Raw genomic sequence first — 16,942 nt, forward strand, 5'->3', positions numbered from 1 at the left:
TTTCAGGCCCTGGCTAGTTGGCTCAGTGGTAGAGTGTTGGCCTGGAGTGTGGATGTCCCAGGCTCAATTCTCAGTCAGGGCACACATAAGAAGCAACCATCTGCCTCTCCACCCCTCCCCTTCTCTTTTTTTTTTTCTCTCTCTCTCCCCCTCTCTCCTGCAACCATGGCTTGATTGGTTCAAACGCATCGGCCCAGGCGCTGAGTATGTCTCTGGAGCCTCAGCCTAAGGCACTAAAAATAGCTCAGTTGGGAGCATGGCCCCAGATGGGCAGAGGATAGGCCCCAGATGTGGGTTGCCAAGTGGATCCCAGTTGGAGCACAGGCAGGAGTCTTATCTCTCCTCCTCTCGGTTGGAAAAGAAAAAAAAATTTTTTTTAAAGTTATCCTACTGTGAGCTCCCAGAGAACTGGACTATACTGAATTCAGTCAGTTTTGCATTAATTTTGAGCAGTTCATCAGTCAATGGAGCTCTCTATTGATCCATTTATATGTAACTGAATGTAATTGCATGTCTTTGGATCTGTGAAAAAGTAATTTCACAGGATTTCTTCAGTGTTTGGTTACTTCTGTAATGTAGTTTAACTGGCTTTTGCAACAGATCTCCTTTTCTTCAGTTTTTCTCAAAACTTTACTTAATAAATTTGTAGGTAAAAAAATTATTTTGAGCAGTTATAGTGTTTACACTTTTAATGGTATATTTAGCTGTCTACCCTAAAGAGTGCCTTAACATGAAGTTAGCTGTAGTTGTCTACAATCTAAATTACACTCTATAATTTGCTTAACTTCTAGGGTTCGACAATACGAATGGATCATGAGACAGCCAGTGTTTTAAGTTCTAGTAGCACACATTCTGCTCCTCGAAGGCTGACAAGTCATCTGGGAACCAAGGTAACAAGATTATAAACCTGGTCACTAATACAATTGGTACTGCTCTAGTATCTGTAGATAAGTCACTAAAAACATTTTCTTCATCTTTTACATAGAGGAGAATTTTGATTCCATTATCATAGTCTCTTAAAGAAATGATATCTTCTTATACAAAGAAGCAAAGACAAAGGGAAAATAAGTATTATAAAAAGGGCCAAATTAGCTAGTTATTTTTTTCTTTTTTCAGCTGTAGAAACTTCTCTGCAGTGACCCTAAGCTCCAGCCTCACTGGCTTACTTGCTGAGCTCTCTCTCCTGTGACTTGCTGCCTCCATGCTTTGCCTGCACACATCTCCCTGCATGTCACCTCACCACGGCTGTCAAACCTTAGCCGCCTTCGGAACTCTTCTGTCTTTACTTCTTACACAACCATTTCTGAGTCCCATGGTCCTCTTGTTTCCTCACTTGGTCTTTCTACCTCCTTTGAATCACCAATTTTCATGAAGCTCTTTTGGAAAACAGGAACTGTTTTCTGTGTATTGTTTGCTGCACCTAGCATAGAGCCTGCAAAATATTTGAGTAGATGGGAAAATTATTGAAATTCAGTGTTATCCAGCGCTGGTAAGTCAGCTTTCTTAGGGTCTCTCAGATGTTTATAAATATCTTAGAACTTGGGTATAGCGTGTTCGAAAAGAAATTAATTTTTTTTATTGTTTTAAAGCCAGAAACTTTAATATTATATTGACAAAGAATGAAATTCTGATATTACCAAACAATATTTTTTCATTATTTCTAAATATAAGGTCTACTGGAAAGTTCTGTCCGTTTCTATCACAACAAGTTTCGACATGTAAGCACGTTTATTTGGCGCATGTGTGCCTTTCTATTTTTATCACTTAATGTATACATACTGACGTAGCAAACTAACTAAAACAAAGTTGATTCCCATTAGTCTTATGTGTGAAGTGATAGTGTACCCATAGCTACTGATAAAGTTCATTTACGCCACTGTAATTTTTACGAATTTCAACAAGGAAGAAATGCTACAGAAGCATGTCTGTCGCATCCACCATATTCCCCGGACTTAGCACCCTCCGACTATCACTTGTTTTTGTCCTTTCAAAATTTTTTGAAGGGCGAAAAATTCAAAAATGAAGAAGATATCAAACAAGCACTGGTTCAATTTTTCGCATCAAAATATAAAACATTTTTCAAAAATGGGATATACAAATTGCCCTCACACTGGCAAGAAATCATTAATAATAATGGCAGTTATATTATTTAATAAAGTTTATTGACGGTAAGAAAAATTTGTATTTTGTTTTATTCCAAAAATGGACAGAACTTTCCGGTAGACCTTTAATTCTATTAACTGTTTTCATAGCATACTTTATATACTCTTTATTTTAATAATATAATGGCTCTTAGGAACAGCATTACTGAAATACCTAATGTTGATTTAAAAAATAAATTTTAGACTAGTCCATGCTATTGTTAATATAAGACATAATTCTTTTAATAACTCACATTAGCCAGTTCTTAGGATCACTGGAATGCTAGTAACTGTGCTAAAAGTTGTATGTATATGATCTGTTATCTTCTCAAAAACCCTGTGAGATATTCTTGTTTCTCTTTTAAATGAGAAAACTAATACAAAAAGATTCAGGCAGCTATGTGATTAAATTGGAATTCATCCCCAGATCTATCCAACATCAATACATAGTTTTTACTATAAAGAAAGTCTCTAATATTCAATATTACTGTTGTGTGAACACTGGCAGCAAGAATACCTTTTCCTTTTGAAGTAATTTATGCATGATATTAAGACCTTCCTGGCCTGACCAGGCGGTATAGCACAGTGGATAGAGCATCCGACTAGGATGCTGAGAACCCATATTCAAAACCCTGAAGTCTCCATCTTGAGCGTGGGCTCACCAGCTTGAGTGCAGGGTCTCCAGCTTGAGAGTAGGATCATAGACATGACAGCATTGTTGCAGGTTTTAACCCAAAGGTCACTAGCTTGAGTCCAGGGTCGCTGGCTTGAGCAAGGGATCTCTCATTCTGCTGGAGCCCCCAGGTCAAGGCACATATGAGAAAGCAATCAATGAACCAACTGAGGTGCCACAATGAAGGATTGATGCTTCTCATCTCTCTCCTAGCCTGTCTCCCTCTCTCTCTATCTCTCTCGCTTATAAAAATAAAAAGCCTTTCTACATTTTTGAATGCCAGCTGCAACCCTGCATATGTATTACTTCATTTAATCTTCACAGAAAACCCTAGGAGGTAAATTCCTCCATATTGCAATTGAGAAAACAGGCTCAAAAAAAATCAGATAACTTGTGTCACACAGCTTACTCATAAGTGGTGGAGCCAGAATTTGAAAGCCCATTTATCAAGTTCTACACAGCCTCCTGAAATGTTTAATATAAGAGTAGTGTATGTTTACACAGTTAGAGTCAAGTTCCTCAGTCTGAGTCCTATGGGCTGGATAATTCTTTGTTGCATTGTAGTATATTAAGGAGCATCTCTGGTCTCTGCCCACTAGACACCATAGCACTTCATCCTGCAATTGTGACAACCAAAAATGTCTCCAAAGCATTACTAAGAGTTAAGAACCACTGATTTATAGACCTGACACATTCTATATGCAATAGCTTTAAAATGAAGCCAGTCACAGTCCAAGATAACGGTACTGTTTCCTGTTTCTAATTGGCTTCTAAGTAAATCCTTAGACTTTACTTTCACAGGGTAATTGATGCTTAGCAGTTGCTTTAAAAAATTGTGTAAGAATCCTGGCTTTGTACTCTATGTGATCATGGCATCCTTCTTTTTATGACAAAATATGTTTATATGTGTAAGAAAGAAATCTTACAGTTTTTACAATGCTGTTAAAATCCAGTGAGGTTTAGTGATTGCTGAGAACTAGTACTTAGTTAAGTAATGATTGTTGAAAGTGTTTTATTTTTATTAATTATAGTTGTAGAGTAAAAGAAGTAAAATAAAATGTTTAATTGTGCAAAGAATTTAGATAGATACATTACTCACCATGGATGTAAGTGGTTAATTGGTTTTCATTCATTATAATCAATGGATTATCACCAGCTTATCCAAATAAACAGCACTTTAAGTATGTAAGAACCTACTTATTTTCAGCACTGTATACTACCACTGCTACTTACTCATATAAACAAATTGGTGATGATTACATAGATTTTGAAACAATATTCATTACTTCATCCTGGAAAGGGTTTTTTTTTTTAATGAGTTACAATAAATATCCCATTCATCACTTCATTGGTGTTGGCTTTTGGATATTAAAGTCATAATTGTGTTTCTAAACTCATTTGGCCCACAGGTGGAAATGGTGTATTCATTATTGTCAATGCTTGGTACTCATGATAAGGATGATATGTCACGAACTTTGCTAGCTATGTCTAGCTCCCAAGACAGCTGTATATCCATGCGACAGTCTGGATGTCTTCCTCTCCTCATCCAGCTTTTACATGGCAATGACAAAGACTCTGTGTTGTTGGGAAATTCCCGGGGCAGTAAAGAGGCTCGGGCCAGGGCCAGTGCAGCACTCCACAACATCATTCACTCACAGCCTGATGACAAGAGAGGCAGGCGTGAAATCCGAGTCCTTCATCTTTTGGAACAGATACGAGCTTACTGTGAAACCTGTTGGGAGTGGCAGGAAGCCCACGAACAAGGCATGGACCAGGACAAAAATCCAAGTACGTTTCCTATAGTGTACATTATAGTGCATGTTACAAAACAAACGTAAGTTTAAAAAAAAAAAAAAACTTTTTTAGTTAGTATGTTTTCTTTATGACTAGGAAGGGAAAATGTTTATTAGCCATCTACACTACTAACATAGTTTAAAGCTTAAGTCTATTTTAAGGCTAAAATTAAGGAAAATATTTTATGTATTATAGCTAAAAAAAGAACAGGAATTGAAGAGAGACTGAAAGAGTCATAGGATAGTATATCTAAAAAGAACTGAAACAATTATGTTGACCATCTCTTTTATTTTATAAATGAAGTTCAACACAATCACTTTACATAAGTTTTTACAGCTAATAGTGACTAAGCCATCATCTTTTATATTTGTATATTACTACTTAATGGATACAGAGCCCATCTGGGGCCATGCTCCCAACCGAGCTATTTTCAGTGCCTGAGATAGAGGCTCCACAGAGCCATCTTCAGTGCTCAGGATGATGCGCTTGAACCAATCAAGCCGTGGCTGCAGAAGAAGAGAGAGAAAAGGGGGAGTAGGAGGGGTAGAGAAGCAGATGGTTGCTTCTCGTGTGTGCTCTGACTGGGAATCGAACCTGAGACATCCACACACTGGGCCAGTGCACTATCACTGAGCCAGCGGGCCAGGGCTTGAAACTTCTTTTTTGAGAAAGACATGAAGAAGTAAATAATTGCAGTGTGATATAAGCACTGTCATAGAAAAATATTTGTTTTTATCTGATCCTCACAACAACCTTGTGAAGTAGGAGGGGAAGTTATTACCATCTCCATTTTACAGATGAAACAGGCTCAGAAAGGCTAAAAGAGTTGCCTGTGGCCTCACAGCTAGTAAGTGGTGGAACCAGGAACAGAGTCCAGATTTTCTGATTCTCAACCCTGTGCCTTTCCTATTGTACCATCCTGCTCCAGACAGTGGCCCCCTTTTGTTTGGGGTGGGGGGTTTATCAGCCACCCAGCTCTTTGCTCAGGGAAGGACTCTTGGCCAACGGAACCTTTCCCCCAGGAGCAGGGAACATGGGAATTGGGACTCTTGGGGACATAACTTACTTCATTCCTGTAGCAAAAGCAAGAACCAAAAGCAGTAAGTATATAAGGTAAGATCTTCCTTTCATCTGATAAGAGCATGAACACACACAGAAAGGACTATTGTATCAACCTACTGATTTGAGAAGCAGGAGGGGAGTGATGGTGAGAACATTACCTATGAAGCTTTAACAGACTTTTTTTTAACTTAGTTATAAAATTGAATTTACTTTAAAAATCTAAAATATTTCCAGGATAAGAAAACAGAAGAAATATACTGCTCACAAAACTTAGGGGATATTTCAACACTTAATATTCATTTTTGAAATATCTCCTAATTTTTGTGAGCAATAGTTCTTTATGTGTCCTAGGGATGAAAACTAGTAAGATACTTTACTAGGAGAACATTGTCTTTTTCTATATTGTTTTCTTTGGCTATTCACAATTAAATAATGACTAGCATTTTGTGCTCTTGATAACCTCTTTAAAAAGCTAAATATAATAAATTAATATTCCTTCTGAAAAATAGATCTGCTTTTTATTTTATTTTTATTTTTGTATTTTTCTGAAGTGAGAAGCAGGGAGGCAGAGACAGACTCCCACATGTGCCTGACCAGGATCTACCAGCATACCCACTAGGGGGTGATGCTCTGCCCATCTGGGCTGTTGCTCCGTTGCAACCACAGCCATTCTAGTACATGAGGCAGAAGCTATGGAGCCATCCTCAGCGCCCAGGCCAACTTTGCTCCAATAGAGCCTTGGCTGCGGGAGGGGAAGAGAGAGAGAGAGGGAAGGGTAGAGAAGCAGACAGTTACTTTTCCTGTATGCCCTGGCCAGAATTCAAACCCAGGACTTCCACATGCCGGGCCAACACTCTACCACTGAGCCAACTGGCTAGGGCTAGACTTGCTTTTTAAATTTTATTTCAGATAACAAGTTTTGTAGTAAATGTAGAGGTACATTTTCTTGGATAACATTTCTTTAAATTTTTGTTTACTGCCTAGTATCTGTCAATGCAATAAATAAACTTTACTAGGTTTGTACTAGATTTCTCTACTATATTTGTATACTCGTGACAATAGTTTAAATAGAAATTATAAATAAAATGAAACAGTTTTATACCAAAATGGTACTGTTCTTTCATATAGTAAACATAATTGTAAATTATTTGAGTTATTGCATAAACCTGCAAGGGACTCATTCTAAGACCTTTGTCAATGGAAGAGGAGTGGTAAACATTTTTATGGAACCAAGAAAAGTCCTGTACTCATATTTTCATTTTCATGTTTGTAATATTTATTTCTCTGTTCAGCAAATCGTTTTTGATCCATTAAACTATGCATTAGTGAGCCCTGTTAGTTTTTTAAGTATAATAAACATCATTGCTTTTGAGAAAAACAAAGCATTATGGTTTATATCAATTTTATTTTTCAGTGCCAGCTCCTGTTGAACATCAGATCTGTCCTGCTGTGTGTGTTCTAATGAAACTTTCATTTGATGAAGAGCATAGGCATGCAATGAATGAACTTGGTAAGACAAAAGTGTTTCTTAATGCCACAGAAGAATACTAAAGATTTCTTCATTGTTGAAATGGAATATAAGGCCACTAACTTCTATTACCAGCTGCTTCCTCCCTGTAGCAAATGATTATACTCTGGTTTCCAGAGAAGGAAAGAGACTGAATGACAAACTGCTACCCTTAGCTAACTTTGATTTTCAAAATATGAGTCATAGATTGGAAAAATTCTTTTTGTAGTAACTTTTTAAAAAATTAATTGGGGTGACAATGGTTAATAAAATTGTACAGGTCTCAGGTACCCAGGTGTATAGCACATCACCTGAATATTCCATTGTGTGCTCACCACCCCAAGTCAAGTCTCCCTCAGTCACCATCAATCTGCCCTCTACCCTCCTTCATCTCCCCCCACCCTCCTAGAATTTTTCCATATTCTGTGACTGATATTTTGAAAATATTCCTTTAAAAAGGAAAAATTACTGAATGGACCACTCCTTGCCCCTATCGCCAAGGTAGACCTTGTGTGATAGTTGACAGGAAGGGTAATTTGAATTATTTTCTAATGTGGAGCTGCTTCATATTCCTGAACTCAGTCGCTCTGATGGACACCAGAAGGAAATACTAAGATTTTCATTTGTCTTGTGGTTATTGATACTTTAATGGATTTTCATGATAAACAGCATGGTATCTTTGAAATTGGTTACTGTGGAAAAGCATTATGCTCTAATTTAAATCAGAAGCATTCCATTAATTTTGGTTTTGTGTTATCACACACTCTGATCTTTATATAACCTGCATTTGTGCAGCCCATTTTTCATGTAACGGCTTTTCTTTGATTTCTAGGTTGATTTTGCACATGTGGCATTTATAAATTGCATCATGTTGAGCCATCTCGTGTGAACTGGATCTCTAGTGGTGCCACAAGCAAGACCATGCACTGAGCTCCCATCTAGTGTAGCAGTGCCCTGGCTTTTTGTGCTGTTTATGTTACATTGCATCCCAGCCCCCACTTCGTATTCCTGTCACCCGCATCATCATCATTCATCGTTTATCTTTAAAGTGACAAGGTCATGGAACTTAAACAGAGAACCTGAACAGCCAAAATGAGTGTTGTCTCCTCGAGAGTTATTACTCAAGAGGCTATGCACTTCTGATGTCAGGACTGTCCTCAGCACGCTTTTCTTCCTGCAGGCCTAGCAGTTGGCCCACCTGATTCTCTTTCTTTCCCCCACCACCTTTCTCAGCCTCCTGTGGAACTGAGTGTAATCTTATGAGTTTTCCCCTCCTCAATATAGTCTCAACATTTGTGAAAGTTATGTTTGGGTGGGTTTTTTAAATACTAGCAATAATGGGAAGGGGATAAAAATACTGAATAAAGAGGAAAATTAATCCAATTTTAAGCTAACACAAAGATTTTTCTATAAATGCCCCTGTGTTCCAATGAACTGTAGACTAGGACTGATACATTAATCATCTGAATTTCAAAGTAAAACGTAGACTCAGTATTTGTTCCTCTTCCTTCTTCAGGTAGAAAGGCTACCCGGGGCATTTCATCACAGGAGCTAGGGCAGGGGCTTTCAGGTGAGGAGCAGGATGGGGTCTCTGGGGGTGTGACTGCTGGGGACATAGCCACAGAGGAGTACCTTCTTCTCATTCCTAGCCTCCGAATTTGCACTGGAACAAGGTTTGTGGATTGTGGAGAAATAGGGTAAGGTAGCATGAAGTATCTGACTGTGAGAGATAGGGAGGAAAAAAGTCCCAACTAGGTGAAGAGAAATCCCTAAGCCCAGTCAGCTGAACTGTCATTTGTCCATATAAGATTCTACAGCTACCAGGGTCATCTAAGTTTGCACCTGTTAATACTGCAAGTTTTAAACTATAACGTTAGTGATGTGTTATTAATTTATTAATTCTTAACTCTGTGCCAGAAACTTTGCTAGGCACGAGATATAAAAAAGATTAAGACAAAGTCCTAACTTGCAAAGAACTCATGGTTTATTCGCCTTGTTTCTGACACCAGATCATAATGATCACTATAGAAGTACTTGTTTAACCAAGTTGGTTCTCTTGCCCTGTAGGAAGCAGGCTTAGTAAAACAAAGTCTCCAGAGGGAGAATCTAGGAGTCATATTTAATTAGTGACTCAGGTAATTCTTCTGATTAGGAAATTTTGTGAACCACCAATTGACAGAATATTGATGTTGGGCCCCTAATATTTATATATTTTAGAATGAGGCATTTTATGCTGATGGTGACTAGCTAAACCAAGTTTATACATACACACATACATACAAACTTTAAAAATTATGTCATCTTTCTGTTATCTTTTTTTATTTAATTAAGGATTCTGTTGAATGTCACCTGAATCTGTTGGTTCACTACTATCTATAACATTATGAGATAACATACTGGGTAGTATTTGGTTTATCTGGACCCCTATTTTCTAATGTAGGCTCTAAAAAAATATGGAATGATATGCTCATTATCTTTGCTTTACCTTGAAATATTCTAATTTTTCTCAGGCAACCCTGTTATTTATTCTAACAATCATGAATTTCCATCATATTTTTTATTTGCCTGAAACCATAAGGGCTCTCTCTTTTATCTGATATCCTAAATTCTATTCAATGTTCTTTTTTTATTAGCCATGTTCTTCATGGTTTTGTTCAGATTGGCCATACCCTTCTTCATTCCTTTTGCAAAATCAAATGCTAAGATTTTTAGTTTTTCCATACAAGGGTACTCAACTGTTTGCTCATTTAGTGCCTTCTTGGAATCTTTATCACAGATATTGCTACACCAGGCAAGATTTTACTTAGGCACAAAGCATAGCATGTTTTGTTCTGGTATTGATGGTCTGCTTTATAATGCTCAATATCCTGATGATCGTTTCAGTACATAGGGCCACTGTCTTCAGGTCAGCAGTGGCCAGCCCCAGGTGAATTTCCTGGGTCAAACTCCCAGTTCTGGCCCTGGCTGGTTGGCTCAGTGGTAGAGCTTCGGCCCAGTGTGTGGAAGTCTTAGGTTTAATTCCTGGTCAGGGCACACAAAAGAAGTGACCATCTGCTCCTCCATCCCTTCCCCCTTTCTCTCTCTCTCTCATATCTTTCTCTTTCTCTCTCTCTCCCTTCTCCCTCCTCTTTCCTCCCTTTCCTCCCTTTCCTCCTCCTGCAGCCATGACTCATTCAAGCAAGTTGGTCCTGGTGCTAAGGATGGCACCATGGCCTCCACCTCAGGTGCTAAAATAGCCTGGTTGCAGAGCAACAGAGCAATGGCCCCAGATGGGCAGAGCATTGCCCCATAGAGGGCTTGCTGGGTGGATCCCAGTAGGGGCATGTGAAGGAGTCTGTCTCTCTTCCTTCCCGCCTCTCACTTTAATAATAATAATAATAATAAACCGTCCAGTTCTTTAACTGGCTCCATCTCCTTCATACAAGTATCACATGGTGCAATTCCTCAAAGCTCTATCCAGGGCTCTCTTTCTTTCTCCCTAGGCAGTATCCTCTAGTCCCTGGCTTCAGTTACAGTGATTTTCAAATTTACATCTTAATCCAGGTGCCCTCTCCTGAGTTCTAAATATTATCAAACTGCTCCTCTGACAGCTCTACTTGGATGGTTTTACAGACATTTCTAACTCATGTGCCACAACTGAAATTGTTGTCCCCTCTGTCCCCAGATCACTGTCTCTCCAGGGTTTCGTTTCTCAGAAAAATGGCATTTCAGTCAACTGAGTTGCTCAAGCCAGAATCCTAGAAGACATCCATGACTCTATCCTTACCTCTTACATCTAGTAACTGAGTACTCTAATTCTGTTTTTTAAGTATATCGAGTCACTGTTCTTTCCATCCCCAGTTCAAGCCACTATCTTCTCTTCTATTGTGCAGTACTTTATCTCCTAACCTCCAGTCAAAACCCATTCTGCACCTTACCACCATAAGAATCTCTTTAGAACACATATACTTTTTCCTTCCCCTGCTTGAAGTCCTTAATGTGACACATGAACTCTTGCATGATTTGACCTCGACCCCTTTCTATAGCCTCATCTTGTAACGCTGATGCTGTGTATTTCAGGCCCAGGGGCCCTTGCACATGCTTTCATTTGCCTAAAATGCTTTATTATTCCTGCTCCAGCTTTTTATATACTAAACTTCTGTATCATTTAAGTCTCAAACATTATTTTCCCAATCTTTTTCTTGATCCCTCCAGTCCAGTTTAAGTTAAGTCTGCCTGTTATCTTGCCCTGAACTTACACAGCCCAACACACTTTAATTAGTTGTTCAGTGTCTATCTTGTCTAAATTTATAAGCTCCATAAAGACAGTGACTGTTTTTTTCAGTGCTATATATTTTTCCATCATGGGTAGTTAGAGAGGAAATTTTTGTTAATATGATTTGGATTTTCCTTAACCAAATTAATTTTTATTTATCAAACTCATCTGTCATTTCTGCTGGTCATAAAAATTTATTTAAATCTTCCTATAATTAAATCTCGTGGCATGGAATTCTAGACCCAGGATTAAAACTTAGTCTATTTTGCAGACTTGCAGATCTCTCTTCATAATGACCCCCTGGATCATTTTTAAAAATATGGTTCTCTCAGATTAATGAACTGACCATTAAGACTTAAGAGTATCCAAAATTTTTCTGTTTATATTCATCCTCCTTTTTTTGTCTAAGCCACTTCTCTGTGACAAAACAATATTCTCATTCGCACAATGATTAATGTTGATGATGAATAATATTTTGAATAGCCTCCATATGCATTCTTATTTTTCTTTTTGTTCACTCTCACCATTTTGCTTCTGTCTTTCCCTTTCCTTTGTCGCTGTTTTCCTCCTTGACTTCCTAGTGTTGGCCACTGTGGGGATTGTTGAGCCTACCCGATGGTGGGAATCAGGGGGAAAGAAAATACTAAATCCTGCTGTAGTTGCTATTTGATTCTTGTGAGCATCAAAGAAAAGTAAGAAATTTTTTAAAAACATAGATAGTTTTATAGAACTTAGTAGCAAGTTGAACAGATAATTCTTTTTCATAAAAATAGAAGCTTTGCTTCATGCACGTTTTATTTATAACTTTCAGTATTCCTAAGGATAATTATTAAGCAGGTAATAAATATTAATTAAATTACAGTGTGCAACAATGAAGAGTGTAAAGTCCTAATAAAAATGTTACTTTTTTCTGCATATATTCAGGAAAACCTAGTGTTAAATGAAATAGCCTTCCCCATCATTGACAACATACAGTGTATATGTAGTAAATAGAGCATAATGCTCATTTCACTCTGTAGGGCAAGGGTTGGAGGGTGGAGAAACTGGCAAAAAATGGAATAGTTGTTAGTTTTACTTTGTAAATGTATTACACAGAAATCCTTTTTACACAGTTTTTATAGGTTGTAATTCTAAAGACAAATTTCAATCACATAGTCTCATTTTTGAGATTTTTTCCCCTAGTATTTAAATCATAAACTTGGTTCTAGTTTGCTTTATTTTAGATTATTGTCTTTTCTTCTTGCCCTTTTTAAATTAGGGGGACTACAGGCCATTGCAGAATTATTGCAAGTGGACTGTGAAATGTATGGGCTTACTAATGACCACTACAGTATTACATTAAGACGATATGCTGGAATGGCTTTGACAAACTTGACTTTTGGAGATGTAGCTAACAAGGTATGTTTTATAAGATTCATTTCTTAAAACATCTCAGGTATGAGTTAGTTTACTTTCATACAAACTACTTTTCACTGATTTTCTTTTTGTCACTCTCCTCATAAAACACTAACTAGTAAAAACTTGTACTTTATATCTCATAGTATATTTTTATTCATTTGGTTTCTTATGATTAAATAAAAGCAAAAGATATAGCACAGTAGTGGAATTCTTTAATCTCATTTTAAACACTGTTCCTACGAATGAGAGCAAAAATATGAAAATCCTGATGACCAGTACAGGTGTTACATATTAGTTGTATCCAAATAAGAGACCTTACTTTAAAACCCTTTGCTTATTATTTATTCACTTTATTTTTCCAATTTTCCAACGAAAGGACAGATAACAAAGGATTAGGAGAGTATTTGTCTTTCATTTATGTAATCTGATTCTGGATACTTTATGAGTAACATACTATATATCATATAATTAAAATGGGACAATTAAAACTGGATTTGAATTTCAATAGTGAACAATAAAACACAGCTTCAGTTGCCTTGTTCCTGACCCTCTGTTCTGCCTCTGATCTCGCAGGCGACACTGTGCTCTATGAAAGGCTGCATGAGAGCACTGGTGGCCCAGCTGAAATCTGACAGTGAGGACTTACAGCAGGTACTGCCTAGCATTTCAAGTATTCTTCTAGGACATCAGCTGGTGAACACCCTGATGTAGATTATTTTAAGCTGTGGTTCAGTATTTAGTATGTCATGTTTAAATTACAATTACATTAACACCAGAATAAAGGAAAAGAATTATATTGTAGGAATTCTTCTTGGCATCATGGTAGCATTTAGTAGGAATTTCTTAATTTCTACTCTTACTCTAGCATTAAAAGCAAAAAATGCAGCTAGTATCAATCATTTTATATATAAATATTCTAAAATTGATTTATTTGCAGGTTATTGCAAGTGTTCTGAGAAATTTGTCTTGGAGAGCAGATGTAAATAGTAAAAAGACATTGCGTGAAGTTGGAAGTGTGAAGGCATTGATGGAATGTGCTTTAGAAGTGAAAAAGGTACCTTTGAAAACATTTAGTACAGTAATATGGATTTCATCTTTGGATACTGTTTTGCCACTCTCTCCACTATTGACATTCCCTAATTCCTGACCTGTGTATCTCACCAATCCTTACTACTACAGACTTCTAAAGTATTAAGATGGAAAAAGTTGTACAGTGGCCTAGTGTAAGTCAGGTTTTCTCAGATTTGGCACTGTTGACATCTTGGCCAAGATAATTCTTTGTTTGAGGGAACTGACGTGTAGTTTGTAGGATGTCTAGCAGCATTCCTGCCTTGCCCACTAAATGTTAGTACACCCTCCCTTCATTCGTGACAGTCAAAAATGTCTCCAGATATGACCAAATGTCCCCCAAAATGGAGGAGGGACAGAATTACCCCCTGCTGAGAATCACTGATAAGAGTGTTGCCTCTATGCTACTGAAATCTTAATGCCCCAAAGCCCTCAAATTTTCACGGTCATCTTTACAAGAAGTGATCAGACTCAACAGTGAGGAATCCCCAAATAATTGTTTATTAAAGGAAATATGTCCAGGTGCGATACCTATTTTAACAACTAAGCTTTTTTTATTTTATTTTATTAAACATGAAATTTGGGCCCTGGCTGGTTGGCTCAATGGTAGAGCGTCAGCCTGGCGTGCAGGAGTCCTGGGTTTGATTCACGGCCAGGGCACACAGGAGAAGTGCCCATCTGCTTCTCCACCCCCCCCTCCTTTCTCTCTTTCTCTCTCTTTCCCTCCCACAGCCAAGGCTCCATTGGAGCAAAGTTGGCCCGGGTGCTGAGGATGGCTCCATGGCCTCTGCCTTAGGTGCTAGAATGTCTCTGGTTGCAACAGAGCAACGCCCCAGATGGGCAGAGCATCGCCCCCTGGTGGGCATGCTGGGTGGATCCGGTCGAGCTCATGCAGGAGTCTGTCTGACTGCCTCCCAGTTTCCAACTTCAGAAAAATACAAAAAAAAAAAACCAAAATACTTGAAATTTGACTGGGACTGTGCAAGTCTTCTTAGCTAATCAGGGCTTCCTACACCCACAGCCAACGTTTTTTCTTTAAAATTTTCTTTTCAGAGAAGGCAAAAAGTTTTGCTTTTTATTGTTTCTTTCTTTATGCATTTTTGCTAAATTATGTTATTTTATACCTAGAAAACCCAATAAAATCAACCAAAAAATTATTCGAAATAAATATATTTAACTAAATAATTGGTTCTAAAGACACAATTCATATATACTTAGGATGAGCATAAAAGTACCCTTGAAACTCTAAACTGTCAGAACACCTGTACTGATGCTGCAGAAGAGAAGATATTTGAGTGTTCAATCACCATTGGAAAAGATACCCAACAACATTAGTCATCAGTGAAAACATAAATTAAGACTACAATGAAATACTGTTACACGTGATATAGTGACTAAAATTTAAAGATTGACCAAGCTTGTCAAGGATGTTGAACAGCTGGAGTTCTCATATACTGCTGGTGGGAATGCCAAATGGTAAAACCACTTTGGAGAACATCTGTCATTGTTTCAAATAGTTAAACATACACTTTCCTTACAACACACATTTTAATTCTTAAATATTTACCCAGGAGGAACAAAAATTTACATTCACACTTACACAGATGTTCATAGCAATATTATTTGTGGTAGCCAAAAATTAAAAATAACTCTAATGTCCATCAACAAGTAAATGGGATTATGAAATATCCAAATTGGAATATTCAGTTATAAAAAGAATGGACTATTGATACACGCAATAATTAATAACAGAAAACAAATCAGTAGTTGCCTGAGGTCAGCGAATTACAAAGAGTAACAAGGAAATTTGGGGTGGTGAAATAAATGTTACCTTGATTGAAATGATGGTTTCATGGTATACACATACATCAAAAGTGATCAAATAACACACTTGAAATATGTGCAGTTATACCTTAATAGTTACACAAATGAATTTGTACTGTGTACACTTTAAGACTCCTAATTTACATCTTTTCAGAGAAATTTAATGGTTTATATGTATTTTGGAAACTTGTACTGCTGCTAAATATAGTAGTTCATAATGATATTATCTCTCAAGGACCTTAGAGATCTACATACAAACTAATTGCTACAAATCAAGAAAACTAGATTGAAAAACACATCCTACTGGGGAATGTAAAATAAGATAATAAATGGAAAGCTCACTCTGTTCTTATAAAGAAAGAGTAGTATTTTAATAATCATTTCTCCCTAAATTCATATATAAATTTTAAATGCAAGTTCCATCTTGGATAAACTAGCCCATCAGAAATTTATGATACCCAATTCTGGTTTGGGCTTGCTTCTGGTTAGCAGTATTAAACTTTGTTTCCTTTTTTTCTACATGTATAGCAACAGTCATGAACAGTCTCTTTCTCAATTTATCATCTTTTCCTCGACTTCATTTGCTACTAGTGACCAAGAGAATCAGAACTACCTTTCATATTCCCCCTACTTTGTCTCATTTTAACTTCATTCAGCTGGCTTTTACTCTTCTTCACACTAGAACCTTTCTTTCCTTCACCTGCAGTCTGTGCCCCAAGTGCTGCTGTTCACTCAAAGATATCAGTTCCTTACTCTTATATCTTCTCTACTGGCTGGAGAGAAGAAAGCATTTTATGTTTCACCTGTCTAACAAAGGCCAACTTTTTTAATTAAAAAATAATTTCTGTTACTTCTGATTCCTGCAGTTTCTCTTTTTTTCTGTAACAACCAAGACCCTGAACAAGTCACTTGCTCCATTTATTTTTTTTTAAGTGGGAAGAGAGGAAATACTGAGATGGACTCCCACATGCACCCCAACTGGGATCCACCCAGCAACCCCCATCTAGGGCCAATGTTCAAATCAACCAAGAATACAATACCTAAAGCTAATGCACTGGGACCAGCCAAGCTATCCTCAGTGCCTGGGTTGATGCTCGAACTAATAGAGCCACTGGCTATGAGAGGGAGAGAAGGGGAGAAAGGCAAATGGTTGCTTCTCTTGTGTGACCTGACCAGGAATCAAATCTGGGCTGTCTACATGCCAGGCCAACACTATCCAC

General features: G+C 37.5%; 1 protein-coding gene across 11 annotated transcripts in view; it reads left to right on the forward strand.

Moving 5' to 3' along the window:
* The window catches only part of APC (APC regulator of WNT signaling pathway), a 157,945-nt gene that overhangs the window by 127,827 nt on the left and 13,176 nt on the right, over positions 1-16,942 (forward strand). For 5 of the 11 annotated variants that reach the window (XM_066274046.1, XM_066274047.1, XM_066274048.1 and 2 more), the window contains 7 exons: positions 792-890; positions 4,224-4,602; positions 7,085-7,180; positions 8,694-8,747; positions 12,691-12,830; positions 13,404-13,481; positions 13,768-13,884. In XM_066274046.1, the coding sequence (XP_066130143.1) occupies positions 792-890; positions 4,224-4,602; positions 7,085-7,180; positions 8,694-8,747; positions 12,691-12,830; positions 13,404-13,481; positions 13,768-13,884 (963 nt within the window). The remainder of the gene's footprint in view (positions 1-791; positions 891-4,223; positions 4,603-7,084; positions 7,181-8,693; positions 8,748-12,690; positions 12,831-13,403; positions 13,482-13,767; positions 13,885-16,942) is intronic. The other 6 variants (XM_066274052.1, XM_066274053.1, XM_066274049.1 and 3 more) reach the window with 3 other exon arrangements.

This window comes from Saccopteryx bilineata, chromosome 4 (assembly GCF_036850765.1).
Source record: "Saccopteryx bilineata isolate mSacBil1 chromosome 4, mSacBil1_pri_phased_curated, whole genome shotgun sequence".
Lineage (NCBI taxonomy): Eukaryota > Metazoa > Chordata > Mammalia > Chiroptera > Emballonuridae > Saccopteryx > Saccopteryx bilineata.